The 27,523-nt window shown below is 37.4% G+C and overlaps 1 protein-coding gene across 3 annotated transcripts in view; it reads right to left on the bottom strand.

Annotated features, from left to right (window-relative positions):
- Positions 1-1,436: 1,436 nt before the first annotated feature.
- Positions 1,437-27,523, bottom strand: part of LGSN (lengsin, lens protein with glutamine synthetase domain) — a 60,861-nt gene continuing 34,774 nt past the window's right edge. The window contains exons 1-5 of one of the 3 annotated variants that reach the window (XM_059843396.1): positions 22,331-22,360; positions 16,572-16,631; positions 14,498-15,494; positions 4,211-4,389; positions 1,437-2,636 (exon numbers count right to left, since the gene is read on the bottom strand). In XM_059843396.1, coding sequence (XP_059699379.1) covers positions 1,437-2,636; positions 4,211-4,389; positions 14,498-15,494; positions 16,572-16,631; positions 22,331-22,360 — 2,466 coding nt within the window. Of the gene's footprint in view, positions 2,637-4,210; positions 4,390-14,497; positions 15,495-16,571; positions 16,632-22,330; positions 22,361-27,523 lie in introns of those variants that run through there. The other 2 variants (XM_059843397.1, XM_059843394.1) reach the window with 2 other exon arrangements.

The following is a 27,523-nucleotide window of genomic DNA, read 5'->3' as shown; positions in this document are numbered from 1 at the left end:
ACCTGAGTATAAAATGAGTTCTTTGGAATCACACAAAAAGCTTTAGCACACCAGGTGCTACATTTCAAGTACAATACTTTGTAGGGGAAGAATGGAAGATCCATCAGTAGGCAAGTAGCACGTTCCTGTTCACACCTTCCTAATTCTGCAAGCTGACAGAGGCAGTGACTGAATCTTGGTTTTACTCCACTGATGACCAAACCTTCAGTCACAAATTCCTACACATAGATCAAAATATTGTGACAAGATAAAGAATACCAGAAATCATTGTTAATGCAGAGGTGGTATAAGAAACAAATATTATCTTTAATAATAAGGGATAACAGCAGCAACAAGAACAAAGAGCAAATCTAAACCCCACCTCTTGCTATTCCTAAAACTTATTTTTCTTTACACCAGCTATTCTTTACACCTGCCATTTCTAATTTTAGGATTGGGTCTTTTGTCCCTCTATTTTTACCATGACTTTTTCAGTCTCTGAATTTGCATCTTCAGTCTTTCTTTTTGGTTCCAACTTGCTCTTTCTGCTTTTCTCCTTAGTCATCTTCAGCATGATTGATAAAATCAAGTTTCCCAATAAAGTACAGTTTAAGCTCTAAATTCTCTGGCATTTTTGCCCTTTTTTTCCTCATTTGTTGTTTAAATCTGAACTAACCCATTAACCATCAAAACAGATATAAATCCAACTCATTTATTATTGCACAGTGGCCTGACACTACTGCCTTTTTATGTATTATTCCCTCTTCAAGTCACCATTTGATTTTCTTTAGTAACTTTATTAACTCTAATTCTTGAAAACTCCATTCAGTAGCAGAATTCATGATGTACAGACTATTATATAATCCATCCTGCCTTTTTTGTTTATGTCAAATTAAGATACTGATTCCTGCCTCTCAGGTTCTACAGCCTCAGTCCTTTGCCCCTCTCTCTACAATGTTCATTGTTCTAGTTTATGTTTTAAATCAAACTCATATTCTTTTGCTTTAGCAACTCATCAGTTACTGAATAGGCTGGAACAAATCCCATAACCATGTTGAACACAAAATTCCCCACTTTCCCCTGTTCTAAACCCCACTCCTCATCACTGTCCCCTTTACTCCCATTTTTCTGCATGTTATACAGTCCTGTTAGAGTTGTGCAGTTGCTCTTCTTCTCCATTTCACCTTCTCTTTTCTTCTTTCCACCGCAGGCCTGCCCAAAAAAACCTCCAAAAAACTTGGTTTTTAAGAGCTTGTTAATGTTATTTCATTAATATAACAGCTTTGTGCTGCCATGAATGTATATGGACAATTAAGTGTAATTACCATGTACTATGCAAAGGAGGGGGGAAATCCCAACACATTAAAACGTTTTTAAATATATTTAAAACTAATTTAAAGAATCTGAGCCATACACTGTATGCATTTACACAGCACCACTACAGAAGAGTGCTCTGTCTAAATAAAATATCCCAGGCATTTATTCCTTTCACTATCCATTTCTTCGGTTTCTAACTCATAATGTTTCATGGCAACAAAGTATCGGATAAAAGTTTCGCCTAATGCTTCCTTAATGCACGAATCTTTCTCCAGTGCAACCAGAGCATCTTCTAGTTTCAAAGGGATAGATGAGTGTTTCAGATCACCAGTGTGATTTTCCTCTTCAAGCATTTCATCATACCTGAGTCCTCTCTTCACTCCATCTAGACCTGCAGCAATAGTAGCAGCAAGGACCAGGTACGGGTTTGCTGCAGCAGAACTTAATTTATTCTCTATGTAAGTGCCTTTTCCACCATGGCATTTGACATTAAAGGCACAGCTGTTATCATTATATGCCCATTTTGCATTTACAGTCTCTTTTGATTCTTTACTGTACTTAGAATAAGACTTGCGGCAGCTGGTGGTAGGAGCCATCAAGCAGCTGATAGCTGCCGTGTGTGCCAAGAGACCTGACAACCAGTTTTTTCCAAGCTCTGAGAGCTCCTCAACTCCATAACCAGCAGAAAACAAATTCTTCTGGCCATTCAGATCCCACAGGCTGTGTGATAGAGCCCCTGAATTGTAGAATCCTGATTCTGAGAAAAAGCTAGCCACGTAGTTATACTTCTTAGCCACCTCTTTAAGGCCCGTCCTAAATGTGAAGGCACTGTCAGCTGCATCTAGGCCAAATGCTGGATGAAAAGTGATCTCCATTTGCCCAGGCCCACTGGAAGAAGAAAAGCTTTCAATGTTGGCACCAGCATAATACATTCCTTCAATGAGCTCCTGAATGAAAGTCTGGTCATGGTTATTTAGTATCGTGGCTGCAGGAAAGGATATTGTCTTTGAATTTACAACCTCAGTAATGCCATAAATACAAAATTCATAAGTGAATGCAGAGTGCAAAGAAAAGCCATTGTCCTGAAGCTGGCTCAGCTGTTTCTTGGCAATGTGCCTTGGGGAGGTCATTAGTGGGGTGCCCAGCACGGTGAAGGAATCACATATCACTCTTGCAGTCTGCTCAGTCCAGGGTAGAATTCGAAATGTTGATAAATCAGGGTTCAGAATTATGTCACAATTGAAATTGGTTGCATTTATGTAATCTAATTCATTATCTTTAGGATTCAGCGTCAGTTCAAGGTAACTTCTGGGCATGGCAATACCATGAATTGCTTTCTCCTAAACACAGAGCAGAATGACATATTACCAAACCAGAAAACAGCTCAACGGTATTTTTATGTATGTAAAAGACATAAAATTCAAATTCTTGGGTAGAACAATGATATTTTTGTAAAAGAACACTAAAATGCAGTGATCACTGATGAGAAGGGTAAGAGCCAGTTGTTGTGTCTTTATAAAGCAGAACAACTTTCTGCAAGATTGGTATGAAAACTGTGACATCAATGATCATTTTTTAAATTTCCATAAAGGACGAAAAAATTGTTCAACACTTTTCTTGCAGGGTGCTTAGATAATTATGGGTATCAGCAGTTAGGTCCACACTTTGCAAGTCAGACTTTTATCTATAGTCTATTTAGCTACCATTTTTTTATGTAGACCCAAGTGACCACAGGAGACTGATATCAATTCAATTCAGGCTGTAATTTCTCTTTAAATACTGTTTTTCAGATGCAACATTTAACAGAAAAATCTCACTTTCTAGACTTGAAATGCTTGGGGCAAAATGCAGGGAACCACTTGCAGGTGAGAAAGTATAATTATGAATTTTTCTTCTCCATTTGAACAGAAAGTTTCAACTGATGAAAATGAAATGCAGGTAAGATCCTTAGGAAGGACCATCTACCTTCAATCAAGCACCTTTACAACTTCCCTTATGATCAAACATTTTTCTGATGGATGATGCAATTAGGCCAAGTTCTAAAAAGTGAAATTTGGCTCATATTTACATCTTACCTTTATTCTTCTAAGGGAAAAAATTGCCATTTGTGTGAGCAGAGGAGACAGAACAAACCCAGAAAAGGGAAAGCTCAGAAGTGAAAACAGCCAATTCTGCATTTTCATTTGGAAAATGCATATGGTGGTTTCTCTTAATATGAATAAATGAATGAATGAATGAATGAAGTCTTCTTTTAAGCAGGTGGCAGTCAACAATATCAATGTGTGACACCCATAACCAAAGCTGCAGACTCAGGTGAACCCTGCTCCAAGATGTCTAAGCTATCCTTTGGCACTGAAAAAGGTGTCAAAGGTGACTATCCCATAGTAGTACTTCTCCCTCCTGGAACACTGCTACCTAATTTATCCTGCTTGCTAATTGGATTTTTATTTCCTGAATCATTACTTTGGCAAATATTCCTTTTAAATCATTGTGCAACTCAGTGATATTTTCCTATCTTATTGATAATTATGATATTTCTCAACTAAGTAAAATTATTTTATTTCAGTCATTTTATTTCTTTCAGTGTTTACTCCTTTCTTTTTTTGCAATTTAGAAATGTTTCTCAAACTAAAATTTTTATAATGTGTTGAATCTGAAAAGATATTTCTGAGGGAAGAGAACTTCAAAGAACTGAAATTATTTGCCTTATCTAATTAGATTACTATTTGGAGGAAAAGAGGAATAAATGATTGCAGTGATGAAAGAAGTCTAGATCCTTTGGGAACATGAGCAAGGGGAGGGTACAGATAATTTGTTCTAAGCTGCAGTTGCTGCCTGCAGTATGAAAAAAAATATAACTTAAGGCTGGGGGCATGAAAACACAGGAAGGTACAACTAGAAACCAAAAACTTACTTGAAAAAATCGAGAAGGAACATTCTTTGATCTTGACACACCGTGGAGGTCTATTGATTCAAATCTGACAAACTGCACGTTGTCCCTGGCCATCTGTTGCTTAATAAATTCAATATGAGAGAACAGGTAAAGGAGAGTTGGGTTTCCAAAGCCGTTTACATCAGGGTCTCTGTTGAATGCTGGAAATGAAGAGGAGTGCTCACGTCAAACAAAATAATGAATGCAGGAATAAGGCTCTCCTAAAAAGTGCAACAGTAGGAAACTGTGGCATGGGGTGTAAAGACAGAAATGACAAAAAGATATGGATCATGAAAGAGTTTTGCAAATAAACACACGTATTTTTTCCTGACATGCTGTATAAAATTCCTTATTTTTTTTGGATGGTCCATAATTTAAGCTCTTTTTCAAGTTAAGAAGAGAACATGTGGTAAAACCAGGAATTTATTAAGTTTGTTGAGGGTTTTTAGGAGTAAAACCAGTAACTGAATACCTATTTCCCACTGAAAACTGACAGAATACAGGTGCTGTTTCTTCAATGGCTTTGTAAAGTGTGTTGACACAGGAACATAATAAAAAAGGCACTTGTCTTCTACTGAACCTTTCTCGAGGCCTCTTGAGGAGGGTTGCTTTCTTCTCCAGCACAGGCAGTGACTTTTAAGGGAAGTTGGGCATTTATACATTTGCTGTTATGGAGTCATCAACTGTATTGCAGAGGCTGTAGGGCACTATAAACTTCTTGACATGAAGGCAATAACAGCAGAGTACAACTTCTGTAATGGAGCAGAGAGATGGGCACAGTAACTTCCTTCCTCCAACCTCAATCTCTCAGCCTGCTTTTCTTTGGAGTATTTATGCATTGTTTTTATTCAAGTTAAACTACGTAAGGCATTAACTTCCACTTGGTACAATAAACTAAAATAACTAAGAGTAAAATTTTATATTAACAGGCAAAAAATTGGGCAAAATATATTTCTTTTCACGTTTCCGGGAGAAAAGTTTTCCATTCTTCCTGGGGATATGTGCAGATGAATTTTTGCCAAAATTTCAAATCCACACTGAAAGATCACCGACAGAAAGCATTCACCACCAGCCTTCAGGTGGAAGTATAAAGCTTCATGCTGAGGCACTCTTAAGGTTGGTGGGAGCAATCCTAATCTCTCCAGGAGCAAAGTACCCAAACTAGAGCAGATCTCTAGCAGGAACCAGCAGGCACAAACACAGGTTTTTGACCTGTCCTTTGGGGCAAGTAGGAGAGTCAGTTGCAAGGCTTTAAGGAGGCTCACCAGCTGGCCCAGAACAAGGCTGTCAGATTATTCCCTGAGAAGGCCACATCTTCATCTGTAGTCACAGACTTCTCAGAATCTTTGAGTATTACTGGAGCATCCTCCAGCTTAGATGGCAAGGAGGATACTTTAGGTCAGACAAGTAAGAAAAAGTTAAGCAATATCAGTGCTTCCTGAGGAAAGACAGATGAAAGCACAGAACAAAATTTAAATAAATATGAGAACAGACTAAAAATTGAACAGAAAGAAAATAATTTTGTCACATTCACTTCTCTTCATGACATCTTTCTCCTTGGCCTGTTTCAGCTCTAAGTTCCTTATGGAAATAGCTTTTTTCATCCCCCCCAATGTCTTCTCTAAGCACTGGGGCAATATGCCCTTTAAAAGATGAGTATTAAATAATGAAGTCCTGTTTAAATGTTTTGTGTAACACTCACTCTGTTGCAGGTGCTGGCAAATCACAAGAGCAAGCAGGGAGGACTGCCCTTGCCTTGTCTATGCAACCAAGTTATTTGAATACCACTTCAGTCATCCTGTCACATTGTTTTACAACATATGGGTTTACTGGCATTTACCAGATTTGACTTTTTACGAACATGACCAATATTCAGATATTTATTAAGAGGTATAAACTGTGACTGTTTAATAGTTTAACAGAACTTTAAAAGATTATGAAAATCTCCCTAAAGTTTATATCAAGAGACTTTTTTTTTTACTCCAGGGACAGAAATCTGAGGCTTTTACCTTTAAAGCAGCACTCAATGCCTTATTTTTTACTTTTAATTTCCTTGGCAAAGATGATAAACATTTCCTGTCAACCACCTGTCACACTGAGATTTTTATGTCTTTGCATTGTTCAAAGTAAGGACTGGCTGACAACCCTTGACATCAGTCAACTTTTAATGTAAATTTTGCCAGTATTTCCTAAAATGTCCTGAAATGTTGTCTGTTAAATTTTCATCTACTGAATCAATATTTCAGGTAAAAATATAGAAATAATGAGAAAAAAGCAACTTTAATTCTTTTAAACAGTATTCCTGAGAGATATAGATTCTACAAATCAGTATCTGAGAAAATATGTCATATTATTGATGCATAAATTAATTTTAAAAGTACAGCTACATATATACATAATTTAAACATCTGCCAATAGCAGATGATTTTCCAAATTTTACATATAGGTGTCTTCGAGCTAAAGTTATTTAAATTAATACATAATTCCATATGTGAACAAATATTAGCAGGAAATTCATAAACATACAATTTTTCTAAAGAACATTAAGAAAGAAAAAATAAATAAGTAAAGGAGCAAGAATTTGTCTACTCCAGTTAGACTTTTACAATCAAATATATATATTTTTAAATTATGAGAATAAATTGTATATATTGGTCTAGTATTAGTCTAGAATTAATCTATATACCCATGTAGACAACCTGCTAGTCAAAAGACACTTATTCATCTACAAGAGCTTTCTCCAAAAATTTTTTAGACTCAACAGAAGCAGTCATGCAACCTTCACACACTTTTTAGAGTTCATCTTTTACATAATTTTCAGATTAGTTTTCTCATTGAAATAATGTTTCTGTAATTGTAAGATAGATAAAAATTTCACCTCTGATGGATTTTGGAAATATATGAGGGGATTTGTTTCTTAAGTAATAATTAGTGAATAACTACTAGCTGCTTGCTTTTCCACTGTATAGAACCCAAAATACATTTTCTTGATAGCCACTAAATAAATCACTGTCAAGCTACATCCATGATTCTAACAATTTTTAAAGTTTGGAAAAGTATAGTAGGGAACTGAGTGCTCTATCTTTACACAGTTAATACAGTCATTATCCAGAGAATTAGCTATGAGAGGTAAAGTAGCTAATACATATTTGACAGACCTAGCTGATTTAGAATCACAGTCTAAAATTTTTACATTCTACTAAGGAAGGATTCTGTTCACAAGGGTAACTTTTTCTCTAGGTTTCTGAGTGCCTAGAAATAAGGGCATTTCCTTTTTGTTTCAGAAAATCTTGTTAAAGAAACATGTAAATTCAATGAGATGCTCAAACATTTTGTTCATACTTTCATTTTGAAAATCAAATAAAAATCCAAACTAGCCATCTTTCTTTAAGCAAATCATTAAATATCTACATCAGTTTGGGAGGACACAGGAAAGAACCAAATGTCTGTCTATGGTTCTGTCTGCATTTCCCATTTAAGTTACCACTCAGAAACAATTGGTAATATTCCTGTTTCTACTGTAATTAGTACAAAATATCTACAATTACAAACTATCTTCACATATTTAAAACATATTAATTGCACAAAATTTTTTAAAATTAATAGTAATAGTAATAGTATTGTTATTGTTATTGTTATTGTTATTGTTATTAGAGGGTTACCATTCTTAGATTGTTAATATTTAAATAATCCAGATTGCTAAGAGCAACTAGGAAAAATAGTTGACATCAGCTTTCCTTTCTCAGCAACAGGAAAGTGCCAAAACAGAAAAAAGTGCACGTTGCAGATCAATCTCTCATTTTCAACTTGTTAAAGGGCATTAAACCACACTACAACTCAAGTAAAGAGTCTCTCAGTTCTAGAAGAGGCTACTGTGTTAGAAATCTAACACAGGATGCTCTGAAGATCTGTATTTGACCCTCTTTACAAAAGCAGATACCTTGTGTTGATGGTACTCACTAGAAATGACTCCCACTGGGTAATCACACAATTATACTCTTCCAAATCCTATGGAAATTACTGTCAGAACCAGTTTAAACTTATCTGCTCTTCCTTACAGTGCTCTGGTTTGTATAGTTAAGAACAGCCAGTTAACTTGTTTTACACAGCATGTTATTTACTGTTCTCACTTTTGCCTTCAAACATTACCCACCTTTATTTCTCAAACCTTATATGACAGCTTTTCCTACAGCTGATATAGTTCTTATTGCTGCTTTTCTATTCCCATCTGTTTTTTTGACATGGTAAGTAGACATGAGTTGCATTTGAATGCTCTATTGATGTAAACAGGGATCAGAAGCATGTTAGTTTGAAAAAATACACAATTTCCATTTCTTTCTCACCTAAAAAAAGTTTCACCAAAACCATTTACTGATTTGATTCCTGTAGTAAAGCACATAAAAAGTTGTTTCCTACCTTGTATTTTAACTCCCCTATGAGACTGTTAACAGGGGAATAAATATGTAAGCCTATTAGAAACTCTCAAAGGATATGAGACAGCAAAAATATTCCCCCATCTATTTGACAGTGAAACTTTAAATTCATTTTTTCCCATTCACTTTTTTGTCTGCTTTCTTTTTTAAACTTAATTGCAAAACAGGCTTTTTACTGGCATGACCATGGAGAAGCTCAGCTTTTCCTTGAGTTCTATAGCTAATTTAGAGACTGACATATAGCTTCAATCAGCCACAAATCATTCTTTCTAAACTGTATGACAACAAGACAGCCTCCCAGAGAAGATGCATCTTCAAGAGTCAAATGCAACGTACATTTTTATCTCTCAGTAAGTGAAAGATGAAACAAATAACCTATATTTTTCTACATTCCAGTATATGTTATATAATATCTGCAGTGAGTGAGAAAACCATAAAAATTTAGAGGATTTGAAAACAATATGTGCAGGTGTCTGAAAGAAATTAAAGTTATGTAATACCCAACGGATAAAACCTAACTGATAATCCTAAATAAGATTAAACTACACTGGCCTATCTTTCTTCAAAATCAAAAAGTAAATTTAGATTTATGGAGGAATCATTGAGCAAAGTTGCATGAACCAAGGCATACACTGTTGCAAACTGGGAGGTCCCTCCTGGTCTAAAAATATTTGTCCTAATGTAAAAAAAATCAGGAGAATCATAGAACAGTTTGGGTTGAAAGAAGCCTTAGAGATCATCTAGTTCCAGCGCCTATGCCGCAGGCAAGGACACCTTGCACTAGACCAGGTTGTTAAAATCTCCATCCAACCTGGCCTTGAACACTTCCAGGATGAGAGAGAGCACTATGCTTAATGGGAAGCGAGGTTAATTAGGGAAGAGACTTTGTACAGTATTGAAGGCAAGGACTAAAATTTTCATGAACATGTTGTAGAAGGAGAGGCAGCCATAACCAGCAAAGAATGCATTTCCCTTACATTAGGTCCAATCTAACAATTTTTGCAACCTTTAACTATTACTGTAAAGAAAGCAAGCATCTCCAGTGGGTGGGAAGAGTTACTGTCAGAATACTGTCAGAATTCTCACACAGAGTCATGCCATGACTAGCTTACAACGAATACCAGAGACAGATGAGTTGACTCTCAGCTGAAAGAGGACAAGATAGATCAGAAAGACTGGGTGGAAGTCCTGTCTAAGCATTTTTCTTCTAAATAGATTAAGAGGAAAAATGGGAAATCATGCAGAGTCATAGAGGAGGAAGATTTCATCTAGTAGTATTGAAGATAAAGGACTAAAGATTTTTTGGTTGTTTTGGTTTGCTCTTAGAGTTTTTAGGTAAAAAAGAAATGATCTGTTGTATACAGCTTAGTTCATAAAGAAAAGGAAAGAAAAAGACAACAAATATTGTTTTTTCAACAGAAAATAAGGGCGAACAAGAGGGTTTAGAAAGGAGCTGAGTTTCAGCCCTGCTATACTCCAAGTCAGTTCAAAACATAGAAAAAGAGAGAAAAATGTTGAACCACAGGTAAGGCATGAGGAAAGAACATGAAGGAACAGTATATCTTTGGTTCTTCACTTTAGGAGAGCTGCAAGAATGGCACAGTTTGTGTAAAATACAAAGTGGAAAAGGGTATCAAGTGAAAAAGACAGTCCTAAGTCCCAAAGTAAGACATTGTTATGCTGCAGGAATTACAGCAGAGGCAGAGACTATGAAGTGACCACTTACATCCCCTGATTGTCCACCTACAGCTCACAAAGAGTCTCCATTTCTATTTCCTTGTGACTGACTGGATTTACTGAGCAGAATCAGTGGGGGCAGGCACGTCTCCACCAGGTGAGCACAGAGGACAGTGAAACCACATGGGGAGTTCAAATTTGGTTCAGACTTTATGAGCAAAGCTTTCTATGTCAATGGAGAGAAAAGCATAGGCTATTTCTTTGCTGAAGGATTCATAATTCTGTCCCTAAATATTAGGTAGCATCATTTGTTAGTGCCTCATTATTAAAAAGAAGAGCTTTGAACAACTCAAGAGTAAGAACATGAGGTTAATATTGCAGAAGAAAGCAAGATTTCTTGTAGGACTGATGAAATCCACTTCTTCCTACGATTTTGTTTAAAAAGCCAAGCTAACAAAGGAACTTAGTGTTTGGGTTCAGCAGGTGATTCTTGAAGCATTCAGACTTTCTTGTGCACTTGAAATTTCAACAGTCTCTAGGCAGCCACCAGTGTCTGCAGCCATAGCTGAAACATATTTTCTTTCTTCAGCTTCCTCTCAAGCAGTTCTTGGTCTCATGCTGGTCATATTTACATGGCCATATACTTGACATATTCTCAAGAATATGAGTCCTGGTGAGAGGACCTGCTTCAGGAGCTGTTCTGGATGCCCAGCTCTGCAGTCTGCACTGAGTAGATTTTAAAACATTTTTTATCCTGGCAAATTTGAAGCAAAAAAATTTTTTATTCAAAGCAAATTTGAAGCCTCAGGTGAGAGACTTATGCCAGTGCTTTGCTCACCTACAGCTACTAGGGGGTGATGTAATTTCCTAAGGTCCAGAAGAGCAATTCCTCCTCAGCCTGTGTGATGTCACAGGCTCAACTGATTCTTCTGCCCACACACAGTGTGTGTGGCTGCTGAGGCCACCTGCAGTCCCTGGCTCTGGGAGCCCACATCCCCCTGTGTCACAGGGGATGATACGCCAAGAGTCTGGGGCATCCTGATCCTTGGGTGCTTCATATTGCTTGAATAAAGTTATTTCCTCTGGCCTCCTCTCTGGCTGCTGTAGTATTAACATTCTAATTTAGTAGCATACAGAGCAGCACGTGGTAAGATTTCAGTTCAGAGAGGCCAGTACACACCTGCCTTATGTGCTATAGACACTATGCATATAGCACATGCATGCATTCATCCTGTGTGCACTCACATACCATGAATGGTTATTTAATACTACATACATCTTCTACTGGTATTCTTATCCTTCACCGTTTGGAATCATCCCTCTTTGTCTCCCAAGAATGCAGGCACTGAACAGCTTCAGAAGCACCTGGTAATTGATGACTACATACCAACTTGCAGCAATTCACATCATTATCAGATATAGAAACTTTGGCAAATGAAATTCCTAAATTCAGGTTAGTGCTGACACTATATTCACCTAATTAGCTGCATGTGTTAGTTTCTACCTTTCTTTCTTTCTTGCTAGCTTTAGATTGAGTTTTAGCTTTAGCTTCAGCTCCAGTTTCTCTGACATTGTTCAAGTAACATTTTTCTTACTAACCTAAATATCTGACATGTCTGCTTCTTTTCTATTATTTCTCCCCATGCCCAAGTACTTCTTTCACAAAAGATATGACAAGAAATGGACAAAATGCACACCCTAATTTTGGAAAAAATATATGGATTTATCATTTTAACAAGATGTTAGCCATGTAACTAACATGACTGTGTATAAGTCCTCTGATGTACTCTGAATCACTGATGCTCAGCTACATGTTTTAACCTTTCTACTGCTGATCTCTAGAGAGTGTCCCTTAACTCTGTACTTTTATAACAATAAAGTATATTCCTCTTTTGACCATATCTCAGCACTGAGTAGATCTGAAATATAACTTGTAATTTTTCCAAACATTTGGGATGAAGTCTTCTGATTTGAGCAAGTTCAAATATTTGAAAACTTGAAAATGACTGGAGATTGTATTTCAGATCTACTCAAAGTCAAGGTATCTTTAGATCCAAGACTTCAGGCACTTTGGTCACTGAAATATTTAATATAATGTTTTAGTCCAAAAAATGAAAATATTTAGGATTTGATCATATCAATCAATAAATTACCACAGGCAACAATGAAATACTGTTTAGGCAAAGGCTCATTAAACAGTGCAGAAATTTATCTAGAACTTTATTTTCTTCAGTTAAGTTACTGAATGTATTCAATGAAAATTAAATTTTGAATGCATACAGTTCTTATGAAGTAGAAACTATTTCTGTGCATTCCATTAACTAGTTGAAATGCACAGCGAGGCCCACAACTTGTTTGGTCAAAGCCAAATGGAATCCAAACCTCATGAGATTCCAAAATGTTTGATATTGAATACTTTTCTGAGGAGACAAAACAGTTTTCTCCCAGCTCCCCTCATAGTTACTTCTCACCTGTAGGTCTCCTGCAGCCATCCCTACCACCAGTCATACAGGGCAGGATCAATCCCAGGTAGCTTTAGGCATCCCAGAGTCAGACAAATGACCTAAACTAACCATCATGGGCTTCTTCCCCACTGAGTGAAAATACACACCCACCTTCAGAGATCAATTTTTCATCCACCTCTAATACCTCTCTGAAGACAAAATGCCTCTTTTTAGTGACTGGGTAATAAACTTGGATTAGCTATTTCATGTTGAGTGGTTACAACTGGGTTGAAATCTCCCTGTGGAATCTACAATTAATCTCATCAGTTCCCTCTACCTTGTAAGTGGTGTTATGACAAAGAATAATTAGTCCTATGTTTTAAAATATACGTGCTGGTTTTGCAGACAATGAGAACACAGTAGTGTTAAAATTTTGATAATGAATTTTGCTAGCCTTTAACAATGTGCAAAACAATGTAGTCTGGAAAGGGAATAGCATCAAGCATAGGCTGAGAAATAATCCTCTAAATTTTTATTCTAATAGATATAAATAGAGAGTGGTTCTAGTGTGAAGTATCTTTTCAAAGCTTTGCATTTCTCATGCAGTGCCTTGAGTGAACACTGATACTGTTCATGGATTTCTTTTTCAGACTCGTTCAAACTGGGTAATACAAAATGTCTGCCAAGAAATCCTGCTGCAGCTAATAACAATTGACATGTTCAAATTGTCTGTTTTCAGGGTATCCATAGCAGGGTTTCTATCCATCTGTCAGGAGACTTGAAAAAAGCAGAATAAATATTATTTGAAACATTTCATAGCTATTATTATATTTTCTTATGTAGTTAATGATGGATAAAGTATTTTATCAATGAAGAGATTCATATTTCTTGTATTAGCAAGAAAAGTCAAAAGGCAAGATATCGGTCCTGGAAAGCTGATAATGTGATCTTGGACTGATGCTCTTGGAAATGCATTAATCTCATATTCATATAACTGACAAACCGGTGTTTTTGCTCTTCCTGGAAACAGAACAACAAACTGTTCAAGCCCATTACACTATCACAGCTAATAATAGTTTTCAGTTTGTTGATCCAGCTAGCCCAGAAGCTTTTACAAAGAAATCACAGCCTATTAGTAGCAATTAATTGTCTCTACAAACACTTCCAAAATGGACTTAGGAACAGCATGAAAATAAGTGGATGTTCTCTCTGCCTCATTTGCTTTTCTTCCCCTATAATTTGCAAGAGATGTTTTTGTGTTCCAGTCCTCTCACAAGACAAATAATTGAAAACATCATTCCTACATGGGAACAATTTCTACTGCTGGATATGTTTTTTAAAAAAAATAAACTTTAAGAAGCACAGATGCCATCAGAGCTTTGCAGTATGTAGCAGAATTTTGGGAAATGCTGCTTGCACTCAGTTTAAATGAGGAAATATTTTAGTGTTAGTGAAAAAGACACGACCACTTGTGAGTGAAAGTTTTTGACAGGCAGTTGGGCTTTATAAATGCCTTGCTTTAAAAAAAAAAAAAAAAGAAAAAATCAGCATAGATGTAGAGCACAGTATCCAATCCATCCTGATCACACAGAAACCACAGGTGTCAGTTCTCTCATGCACCAGCTCTGACTTAAATTTGCAGCTTAACAAAACACCACAGAACAACAGGAGCATTTTCTTTAAGGGGAGAGCAGGTGATGTTTAAGCACCCTTACCGTCGAGGCCTGTGGAGGAGTCAAACTGCACCTCAGGAGCTGTGCTGTCTGCAGGTGTAGGAGCTGCTGGAAGTCCCAGAATAAGGTGATCCACATCGCTTCCCGCTGGTTGCTGCTGATCAGAGCCGGCAGAGCTGAGGACCAGGACGGTTTTGCTCTGCTGCCCCATTCCCTCCTTGTGGAAGCTGAGATATTTTTGCTTTTCCTCTCCAAAATGGGGACTAAAAGTCTCAAAGGGCCGGCCCTGCTTGTCAGCTGCTTTCTCCCGGGGTTTCAAATTTTTCTGAGCAAAAGTGCCGCCTGCCTTGCCACAGAAATTGGGCCCATGAGAAGGCAGATGACCTTCACTTAGCAGGTTTTTCAACTCTTGTAGACTTCGTTTAGAAATGCCAGGTGCCCCCTTGAAGGACTCGCCAGTTCGGCTCCCTGGCAGGGATGTAGCACTTCCCAGGGAGCCCATCTTTGTCACATGAAACTTGACAATGCTCTCTTCCATCCCTCCCCGTTCTTCTGGCCTACCCCCTGCCTGCTCACTGTGCTGCTCCCTCTGCACTGCCTCTGTGCAGCCACCTTTCTCTGCAGCCCTCACAGGATGAACACTCGTAGGCAGCTTCATCTGAGCTGCTGTGTCCGTTTCCTCATGCATTTTTCCTAATATGCTTTTCCCAGTATCAGCATATTCCTGGGTTTCTTGTGTTTCTCCACACCTGTCTTCTTTACCATCACTGCCAGAGTTGGAATTGTCATGACCTCCTCTGTCCTTTTGTACTTCAGGAAAGGTAGTGGGGTTTTGGAGAGTCTGCTCTGATGGCAGCTCTGAGCAACCAGTGGTTCCTTTAAGGGCACAAGGAGCTGGGACTTTTGAGGTACGGGACAGCTCCATCTTCTCATTTTCTAAAGGAGGAACATACTTTGTAGGACCTTTGATTCCCTTTTTCTTTCTGAAACCACATATATTGTTGCCATCAACTTCATCATTGTCACTTTCTGATGTGTTCTGTAACCAGCAATAAAATATACAACCAAATAACATGCATGAGTGACACAAACATGGCAATGGAGCACTACCACCTGCTGCATTCACCTTGTAGCACATCCACTACTTCTTGATGATGGAAGTCTCAGAAGTAAACACTTTTTCTGATCTTTAAAATATATCACAGAATTCTTTTTCTTATGTTTTATAACAAAATTGGAGAGAACACTGTCACAATATTGCTCCTAGGCAGATTTAGTAGATTATAATACACGACACACTTCATTGTGTGACATCATTTACCAAACGTGTCCTTCAATGTTGAAAAAATGTATTTTAGTACCTACAATTAAGTATATTCATGGTCATATTTAAAGTATTTGTATTTATAAAAGAAATTTATTGCCCTGAAACACAGAACACTGGCAATTCTTATGAGTGTGAGGATTGAAACCTGAAAATAAGCAGCTTTTAAATTAATTTCAGGACATAATTTGGACAAATAACTGAACTTTCAGAACAGTGTTCAAAAGGAAAAAATCATATTTGGATATTTAAACAGGAAAGAACCTCATATTTACCTTTATATATGACACTGATATACCTTATATTGTAGTGGTGGGAGCAGATTTTAAATGGATGTAAACCTGTGGAAACAGTGGAAAAAGGAGCTACAAAAAGTAATGTGATTGCATTATACCCAAATATGTCAAGTGTCTGGATCACCATCTCTCCTAAATATCCTGATCTACCTCAAGTGTGATTAATTTGATGGTGACAGGGAAAGGGACAGGAAATCATAACCAGACACTTTCAAATTTAAAAAAAATAGCACAGATTTCAATATTGTGAGTGATAATTGTCATGATAGTGATTGAATTCTTCATCTCACAATGTCTTATAAAAGACTTCCTAACTTAGTTTAACCAAAATCACTGCATAGCCAGTCACAAATTGTTGTGTTACTAATGAATACCTACTCAAGTATGTATTTAAGAGATATGAACACTCTTTGGCTGGCTTGGATTGGGCTGGAATTAGCACCTGTAAAAACACTGGGAAATCGAGGGATATCCTCTGAATGAGACCATTCTTTACCTTTTCCACAAAGGAAAAATCTGCACACTCTCCAATTTCTGGATTTCCAGAAGAAGGGATCTGCACAAAAGCAAAGTGAAAAGTGCAAAGGCAAAAGTGATTTCTGTTGACAGACAAAAGCACATAGAAGGAAAGCCAGAAGCATCCAATGTACACATGGAATGAAGCAGCTACATGGCCTATATTAGGTTCATTAAAAACTCCCCCTTTTTACTATTTTCCATCATTTTGTAATCAAAGGAGGTTCACGGCTTCTCTCCTAACTAAGAGTGCACAGGAATGTTTCCTCCCTCTCTCCCACCTGTCCCATATTTCCACGACAGGCTGTATGTACAGCTGCTTTGGAGCTCACTGGGACCCTGCTGTTGGTGTGGCAGGCAGGTGGCCAGGAGCTCTGTGGGGAGGACAAACCCCTGACTCCCACTCACAAATCCTGACAGGGACATGCCCGTGATGCCCACTTGCAATCAAACGCAGTCACTCGTGCATTCACAACAGAAGTCCTTTCCTAGCCCAGTTTCAGCACTCCGTATTTAATGAACCCATTTCTTCATCCAAGGGCTTTGGTTTATTCTCATAACACCCCACAAAATAATTCTGTGTGTTGCTGATACCCCTTCACATTCACCCATGCAGAATAGACCTAATTCTTACAGTTCTGTATCTTTAGGAATAGAAACGCAATAAAAAAAAAACTTTTTTGAAAAGAAAAGTGGACAAAGCCAGATTTTAATTCAGAATTATAATTTTAATACTTTCCTTAGTAATACAAAAAGGGAATGAAGCTGGGGGAGAAACAGTAGGGGTGAAGGAACCGGGGTCTGCCAAATGGAAAAACAGAGGTCTTAAAATAAAACATTCATCATATTAAATTTCTAAACAGGTAATATTATTTTTTGAGAGAAAGTAGAGAAGAGTATCAGCTATGGAAGCTATAGTCACTAAAAAAAATTCCATTATCATTAATTATCATTAATTTATGACAAATATTTGCTTTATTATCTTTTGTGGCAGAGTCTGCCATCATCAAAATATCTTGATTTACAATTTATGGGGTTTTCAGAATTCTTTTGTTTCCTTGGAGTAACTCAAAACCAGTACCATAATCATAATACCATATGCATTTCTGCTTTATGTATGCTGATAACTATTGAAAATTTTAAAATTAGACAAATTTTTTCCCTGTTATCCATATTGTAGATCTCTGAAAAATATTCAGCAAAATGACTGAAGGAAAGTTGAGCTCATCCTTTTTTATAACACCTCTACTGAAGTCAGGAAAAGGATTGTATAGATGTCAAAAGCAAAATGTCAGAAAGCTACTTCTTCATATAACTAGCCATTCTAAAGGATTTCATGAACACAAGGTACTATTCCCACACTATAATCCTTACCAAAACAAACTCCTTCTGAATAGGCATGAGCAGGATAAGGATTGATCACTTGTAAGTTTGTAAATGGAACTATTCTTTTGCAATAGACCATTAATAACTGATGTGTCTATAGCAGTTTGCAAAGAGTTTATTTTCCATGATGAACCAGGATATGGTACTGCAGTTTAATTTTAGACCCAAAAGAAACACTTTACTCATTACTCTTAAACAAAAACAGTGATCATTTTTACTTTCAAATAAAGAAAACTCCTACAATTATACAGAGAACAACCTATTAATTACTTTAGGTCCTCAGCACATTGTGAATTTTTGCAGAGAAATGACTCTTAATTTCTAAATAAACTCAGACGTTGACTTTCACTTAGAAAATTTAATTTTTCATTTTAATTTAATTTCAATTCATTCACAGTATTTTCTGCAGTGAAATAAACATTTCTGTATTAGTTGCAAGGTACCACTACAGCATCTCTTCATATTAAAGACAGTCAAATGTGTGAGATATAACATAGACTTAGACTTATTTGTCTAGTAGTTTATGTGGTGTCTACCATCAGAAAAGGTTCAGTACATGAGTACAGAGGGGAGACCACCCAGGAATAGGACCTAATAATAAAATAGTCTGTTTAACTTTTTATTTCTTGAAAGGATTTTTTTTTTCTACAGAAGACAGGGAAGGTTACATGAAAAAGTGCCTTGAAAGAGATACAGTGAGCTAGCTACAAATCATTACTTAATTTAATTGAACCATGTGTCATGCTGTGCTGAGAGAAAAGCAAAACAGTCATGGTATTAATATAGCAAAAATTCTGACTACTTTTAATTTCCTTCCTGAGTGTTCCCACATTTTTTGTTGCTCTGCATCAACAGTACTAGGAAATAAGCTACTTTAAAGTTCTTTTACCCAACATTTGTTTCAGCATGAGTTAATTTTTTTTGCTGATTTTCAAAATTTTGCTTGCACCTTAAGTCAGAGTTCTTGGCAGTTCTGAAATTTACTTCTCTGTCTTAGCAAGTGAACGCTTGGGCAGCAATTCAAATATTCCTGCCTGAAGAATCAGCTCCAAAATACAAATAGTGTGGGCCACATCGTGTGAGAGATCTGAGGTTTAGGTTCTTCTTTCTGAAGTTTTATCTGATGTTATTTTTCATTGATATTTATTGGTACTTGCCCAAGCTCTGCTTTCTGTTAGGTGTGCTTGTGCCAGTGCTGCAATTTGTGCTGATACATCGATCCCCTCTGCACTGGAGTTTGCACCTGGTAAGGCTTCAGGTAGAGGAGGACCAGTGCAAGTCCTACAAGAGGCAGGAAGAGTAGGCTGGATCACACTTCATTTCCCTTTATGGATAGTCTCAACTCATAATAAAAAACAGCTTTACTCATCTTCACTTTGTGCCAGCTGTACACAAGAGTCTGGATGTCTCTGACTATCAACAGATAAGGGCTACACTTCAGCTTTACAGCAGCATGTTAAGGCACCGTGCAGGAAGGAAGGGGAGAGAACAGAGGACAGTTACAGCAGGCAACTATTTCAGCAGGTGAAATTGCTTGCTCTAGTTAACCAGAGAAGTGCCACTTCTGGCATGCAACCAGGATTCTACATCTGAGGGACATTCTATATCTTGTGGTAACACAGAAAATATAAATCTAAAGCAATTTTTCTTGGTCGGTTTGTGTTCATTTTTTTGGCTTTTTACAGCTCTGAATTGAAGCATTAACTATATAATGAAATACCACACTGCCAAAAGGCAGTTCAACTGTAAACCTGCCAAACTGAGAGCATTGGAAATGTAAAGTGTTGCCTTTGGGAGGAATAACAAATACTGAGTTTTGTGGTGCATGAAACAGGTGAAAATCCAGGGCAATTCTTGAACTTTTGCCTGAAAATGTTATTATAGGTGACTGAAAATTTATCTGTAGTGTTCTATGTGGCAAATTCAGATGCTACAGAGGGAACCTTCCATTTTTCTTCTACTTTTTGTTTGTGTAGGCATCAGTGTCATGACTTCAGGCAAGACAGCAAACACTATTGTATTTTATAAACCTCTCTTAAAAACATATTGACAAAAAGAGACATGGAAATGAGAAAAACTCAGTAAAGCATTTGAAGGGGGGAAAAAAGAGAGAAACGGAGTTAGGTTAAAAGGAGCTCTGAATAACTCTAGATGAAGTGCTACAGAAGGATTTCTATCAAAAGAAAAGATGAAAGAGACAAGGTGAAACTCTAGCAGGAGCTTTAATATACCTAATCAGCAAAATAATTCAATGTTCCTGCTACTGATTACCTAAAAAAGTGATGCAAGCATTCAACAAAAGACAATAAGAGCTAAGTCACATTCTCATTTTTTATTTCATATCATTAACTGATTGTTAAGAGGTCAAATTGTGATGATATTTTTGACTTGGTGCTACAGATTTTAAAGAATGAAAGATTATATTTGCAAAGGACATCTAAATGTCAAAATCTGTTAAGCCTAAGAAATAGAAAAACATGGGAAACTAAAACAAAAGTCAAAAATATATAGGGTTTGGTTGCATGAATTTTTTAATATATGAAAAGTTAATTGCTACACTTAGGTTATATTTTTTCATCATATAAAACACTGTTGAAAAACTGAAATTAAATTTTTCCAGTCTAAAAAACCATAAAAGTGTTGTTCAGGTCATGCTGACATGGGACATAATTCTCATTGTTTGAACTTTTATCCGGTTCTAATTCGAAAGCCAGTTTTTCTGTGTTTTCAAATACTGTCATATTCCAAATGCTGAGGAACTTTTTCTGTCCCACTCTGTTATGAGGGTACCTTTTACAGTTCTCCCAGGTTGGTATATCAAATTTATTTAATCTTTTTGTGTAGTAATGAATTTCAAATACTTGAAGCCAAGCCAGCAGGAGGTGCTGCTTCAGGCCTCACACAACAGTACCCATAAACCAAGTAGTTCTGTGTCCAAGTGATTTCCCTGCCCCTTTCCCTGGCAGGAGGAACGCATTGCCCTGCTGCTTCCCCAGCAACCAGGCAGTGAAGGAGCAGAGGATGCAAGAACAAATTATCTACTGCTGGGAATTAATGAAGATTCACTGGAGTCACTGGAGCTGCAAAGATTTGAACCAGGACGGAATCTGGGCATGGATTGTACCGAGGACAGCACAGATATTTCCAGGGTGTATCTCCAAGCACACAGAGGGGGTTTGGCTCTTGGGTGCAGCGCTAAAACAAGGCGTGCAAGAGACGATAAACAGACACTGATTGTTTTTAAGCAACAAACATGAGGATCATATACTTTGTCAAGATACTGCTGTGACTAATTTCTCCCCCAGCGACCTTGCTTGATAAAGTGGCTCTTTGAGAGTGATTTACTGCTGCAAAAACCTTGTTGTGAAGGATGTGAAAGTGGCATAAGTGTTAGGTACATCTCATTATTTTGCAGTTTGAGAAGCTGAAGCACAAACTTGCCATAGGTCAAGGGAGATGTGTGGCAATGTGAGGAGCAGAAGAAATTTCCTTCCTTTTTTGGAACTTTTAAATATTCTCAAGATTATTAATATCCTTCATGTGAAAATTAATGGAGTGAGGTTAGCTCGCAATATTGTGCTACTTATTTTCACATCTAACATCACGTATTGTCTGTTACACCCATTCAAAGCCTTCATACTACATACACAATTACCAGAAAAGCTTATCAAGGTCATTGATTATCTTGCTGCTTCAAAGCAATGGAGTTGTCCTTGTAACAAGATTATTCACAATTACTTTCCCTTGACTATGCTACCTGCACTGTGTTAAAAAAGAAAAATACCTAAATAAGGAAGAGTCTCAAAATGAATAAGCTCAAAATGAATAAAGATATTTCTTTCACAGTAGTTTGGGACCACAGAAGTATGAATTCAGGACCAGAATCTGCTTTAAAATGCAATTATATAGAAACTAAGCATTTCCATTTAGGTCAGTAGCCTGACTCAAGAGTGTCACTTTCTAATCCAGGTCAGATCCTGATCCACAGATTGTAGTGCTTCCATTTAGGTTAACGAAGTCAAAGCCAATATGTTTCTCCAATAATATCAATAGGATTAGATTTAAGACATCTATTTCTGTTACTTTTGATAAAGCTATAAATGAAATGAATAGGAAGTCAAAATCTCTTGGACTTGCTTCCTAAAGCAAATGGAGTCAGCTTAAACAAGAAGCCTGTCTTAAACAAGAAACCTCCATTTTCTTCAGAATCAAGCCATGCTCAATATGCATGCATGAAGAGCCTTGCACATATTTCACAAGGAGCAATGCACTCACTTGAAACCTTGAGGTAGATGCAAGAAGTATTTTATATCAGTATATCTGCTTGGAAATCATTTATGATCAATCTCTTACCTGCTGACTAAGATCTTCTTTTTTGTTCATGTCCACTTCATTCTAGTTCAGGTCACCATTAGAAATGGCCTAGTGAAAGTCTGGTAGTAAGACATCCCATATTTATAGGCACAGACACAATGAAGGTTAGTTCAAACAGAATTGCTGTAAAGTTCTTTTCCCAGAAGGCCACGCAGATGATGAACCATGGAAAGCAACCCCAACGAGTCATGGCCAAGCACTGCTCTCTGGAACAGCACAGAAGTAGTAAACTGACAAACACACATTTTTAAGCTGCCTGCCTGGAAACAAAGACAACTGAGCATAAAACTGGTTTGCTCAACTTTTCTCCTCACAAAAGGCTTTTGTCCTGTAACCAGCCATCTCTGTTCTGGAATGGAAGCTATTGTTAGGCTCCTTAGAGGTAAAACCTATACTGGGCATTACAACAGCAGTATGTTTTTGAGGCACATGGACAGGGATTTGAAAGGCACAGAACACTGAGAGAACAACATGCAGCACCAGCCAGTTATTCTGGCTTGCATGTTGTAAATTAATAGTAAATGCATCTGGTTGTATTAGAACTTGAGAGGGGTTTTTTTGCATTAGATATCTAAAAATATTTCAAGATTAGATACTTTCTTATTTTTCTTTTTATTTTTCAGGTTTAATATGTATTCAAATGACTGTTTTTAACTGACATTTCATTCATTCAGACTCCTTTGGATGACATAAAATTAAAGGATGGCCATATTGTTGTGCTTACAGGAGCCCTACCTGACAACCCATCACTCAATAAATTCAAGTAAACATGATGTTCACATTGGCATTTAACTGTGTGAAAACACGGGTTTGGCATTCTTTTATACTAAAAATAAAAGTTTGTTACTCAAAATAATGACTATGCATTTAGAGCTATAATTCAAAAAAATCTTGGGCATCACCAGTCCAATGCATAAATATATAAGTTCTCAAGTCCCAAACTGGGATTCTGAAGATCATTCCTTTTCTTGTAGGCCAGAGATCCCACATTTGTGACTCCATCTATGTAATTTCTGTAACTGCCCCATTCTGAACTGCCCCACTTGACACAGACCAAAGCAGGCAACAACTGGAAGAACAATTACTATTCAAGAAATGGCCTTATTTATAAGTCTTGACTGTTTGTCAGCCAGACATTAAAAAAAAATCAACACCCAGACCATTCAATAGGACCAGGCTCCTACAGGACAGATAGCATGGAAGTCAGCATTTTGCTTTCAGAATAGTTCTTTCATAAATGTTTGCCTCAGACTTCCATCATACAACAGCAGGCACAATTGCACAGTTCCTTTTCTAGGCAGTGTACAGCTGTCATAGACCTATAGTCTGCCATGTCAGAGATGCTTGTGAGCCTGCTAGGATGAGCTATGCCAAAAGGATAATTCTGAGCAGGATTACCCACACCAAACTGAGAGGCAGAGGCCAGGCAGCAACAACTCTTCTGGCTTCCCATTTTTATCATTTTGAATGCAAGCAGAAACAACCTCAGTTCTTAATTAAAAAAAGACACACTTCAGGTTAAAAATCTCATTTTTCAGAGCAAGAAAAATATTCTTCACTACAACAATGGTCAAACACTGGCACAGGTTGCCGGACAGGCTGTGGGATATTCATCCCTGGAGGTATTCAGAATTTGAGGGTAAAATGCCCTGAATAAACTGAGACAAGTTCAGAGTTGGCCCTGATTTAAGTGGCAGATCAAGCCTGATAACTACCACAGATGCTATCCAGAATAAATTATTATATGATTGTACATCTGATTAATTTATACATATTTTTAATTAACTTCATTACATTCTTGCAAGTACAAAACATCTCTGGCACACCTAACATTCTGTTCTATTCTGTTCTACTAAACAGATCCTAAAGATAAGAAAGAGAAACCTCTGCTTTAAGCAGTGTAGTTGAGGTACCAATCTTGTGAACATCATTAGCAAGAAACAATCTTTTCATTAATGTTGAAAGAATCAACTATTTCCATCTCAAGTATTTACTAGGTCCTCTTAAAAAAAAAAGTGTTGTTTGGTTTGGTTTTGTTTTGTGGATGGAGTAAAAGAGGAGAGGGAGGGAGTTCTCTGCCAGGATCTGCCTGCAAGATGCTGCTGGTTTCAGAAAAACTGTGCTGATTGGAGAATCTGAGAATCAGATCCAGAAACTGATGGAAGCTTATTTCAGATCTGCCACAACATACAGATTACTGCAAAGAGCATTGTTTGGTCAGTAACACTCATCATCTTCCCACCTTTGGGGAAAAAGATAAATCAAGACAAATCACTGTATCTCATGAGAAGAATCCAGGGGTTTATTAAAAAATGGCTTTTATATACACATTCAGAAAGGCAATTTCTGTAACTAAGTTTCTGTAAAAACCTGCTTCCAAATGGATATGGGAGTATTCCTCCTAAAACAAACATCTCTACAGTCTTTCCAAAAAAAAATAAAACAAGCAAAACCAAAAAACCTACAGAGAAAGGCATCCTCAGAGGGAGACATATTCTGACAATAGAGAAAAGAGAAAATAAACTTAATGGAGTCATGCTTGTTTTACATTTATCATTGAATTCTGCATAAGAGACATTATAAGTAGTGAATTCCAAATTCCTGAAAACCCAATTTAGTATTTGCCACAATAAGAAAGGGCAAAAAAACCAAGAGCAGTGTAAATATTGATTGATCAGAAACACAGCTGTGAGAAACAGCCACGCCATGCTCATCCACCCCTTGTTTCCTGGCAGACAAATGAGATGGGCTGGAGCAGACCTGCCTCTTAGGCTTGTCCTAAAATGCTTGTCCCATCTTTCACCCTCTCCTCCTTTTCTAATTCATTAAAGAACCTTCTCCAGTCCTTAAACCCTTCAGGTAGGTGTGAGAGACCTTTGAGATGGTTTCAATTTTGCATTAACGTAAATGTGCTAAAAATGTTCCTTTTTCAGCTATGCTGGCTACAAAACAGTTTTTAACATTAAAAGTAAACAAAATTTCTTAAGGGCAAGTATGGTGCAAACTAATCTTTTCATATTCATATATATTTTTTGTGGCATCACAGGAAAGAGAGTCAGAAGAACAGCTCAAAAAGGTGTTTTCTGCAGGAGAAACAAAGATTTACACAAAATAATCCCTTCATTTTAGAATGTAGAACTGATACCGTGAGTTTGCATAATTGTTTAATTTAAATATACAGGTCTTCAACCACAGTTTATCAAATACCAATATAAAAATCTAGACACTTCAGAAATATAATACAGAACAAATGTCACCAGAGTGGTTACTTAATACTTTAACTACAGATACTTTGTACGCACTGTCTAGGATGAATAAGTGCAAATGAAAAAGTGCAAACTGCTCATTATCCCATTAGTAGCTCTTCAGCAGCTGAAAAAAGAGAACCAGCTTCTCTGGTGACAGCTACTGTGGTAAACAACTGCCAGCTCAGGGGAACGATCTGCTGGTGAGATGATGGGAGCCTTTGTAGCTTCAAACTACTTCTGATTACAGCTACTTACAAAAGGGTGGGGTTTTTAATGCATTTTCAAAAAAAAAAAAAAATAGTTAAAATTGTCACTGCTTGTGCTCTCCTTCCATTCAATTTGGGTCTCCAAGGGGGAAAATTTGTATATGCTTTTAATTAGCATCATTTTAAACAGCAAAGAATCAGGCTTTGGAGCATCCATGAGGAAAATATTTTTTCTCCTAACTAGTGCAGGTTACATTCAGTTGCTAAAAAATGTTTTCTCCCATTTCAGAAACCTTCAGAATAAAAAGCCTTTTAAAGGTGTTTAGCATTATAATGTGGAGATTTCCAGACTGGTGCCAACACTACAGAGTACTGTATGGCTCTACAGGTTACATTGTATTTTGGCAGACCTATTGCAGGAGTTTTTTATAAAAAAGACTCTTGAACTCCCTAGTTCCAAGGCTGGAAAAAGGAGGTGTTCACTAAGTCTCTCCCACATCATCATAAACTTATTCATTTCTGTGCTAATATCTAAAGGCTCGTATTACAAAGCCAAATTCAGAATTCGAACACTGAAATCCCTTCAAGTAAATCTAACCTAATGTGTTCCTTCACCAACAGGATACATCTCTTCTTTTACTTCTAACCCTGTGCCTTGCCATCATTACTAAACAACACTGTAGCTTCTATTCACAGCGCCTTTTTCTTTGCATTTTTTTACAGCTGATATATTATTCAGCATCAAGATTTACAAAATATTTCACCTAATTAAATTCCATATTGCCATCTAGTAAAACAGGTTGTTAGGGCTTAGATTTGCTTTGCAATCTCAACTGCTGTAGCTATGTTTCTCCTAGGTCCTATTAATTTTTCCTGATTTGGTTTTCTCTTCCTGCATTCTCAAAAGGCAGGCACAAATGGTGCTCACATTGAATTGGAACCAAAACAAGACCATGACTAGAAGAATTCCTGTGCCCCGAGTTCTACCTAATACACCTTCCTTCCTCCCCCTCTGGTGGCAATATGCACTCACTTCCCTGGCAGTCATGCTTTGCCACAGTGCAGCTGCTGGGTGAGCAGCCATAGAGCCATGTTAGAGAATCGTGTCCTATTTCCTCTACGTGCCTCTTCCAGCACAGCACCACATGGGAAGGCTGCCTTGCAGTGTGCCCCTGTCACTTGTGTGCCAGGGTCAGGGCAGGAACAGGCGAGAGGCAGGATTGTAGCAAAGGCGAAGAAGCGCTTTATTCAAAAGAACCGAGCGTTTTTTATAGAGTGGCACAATAGATTCTATTCTATTGGCTAACTAACAGAAACATCTTTCTCACGCGCTGTCCTTGAGAGGAACAGAAAAATAAAGTAGAAAAACAGCACTTGCAAATTGTTTATAGTCAACAGGTTATCACATCTTTCCAGCTCCCTAAAACTTCTCACAGGTCACTGTGAGAAACGCTTGCAGTTTCTCTCTCTCTGTCTCATGGCATCTACATGGCCCTACTCAGAGCTTGTCACCCCATGGGGAAGCATGACCTGTGAGGAGATCTGGAGAAATGCTTTAGCAAGCAGACACTCCTTCCAGTGAGCCTTGTGGCTGCACCTGGCCCTGTGGACTGTAATTAGCAATTAATGGATTACACTAAATCCAGGCGGTGCTTGACATTCTAATCCTGCAAAACACATCATGTGAGCATTAGTTACCAATATTGCAGTTTTACAGC

The sequence above is a fragment of the Haemorhous mexicanus genome, chromosome 3 (genome assembly GCF_027477595.1).
Source record: "Haemorhous mexicanus isolate bHaeMex1 chromosome 3, bHaeMex1.pri, whole genome shotgun sequence".
In the NCBI taxonomy this organism is placed as follows: domain Eukaryota; kingdom Metazoa; phylum Chordata; class Aves; order Passeriformes; family Fringillidae; genus Haemorhous; species Haemorhous mexicanus.
Note: the sequence above shows the minus strand (reverse complement) of the source record. Positions and strands in the feature narration are given on the sequence as shown.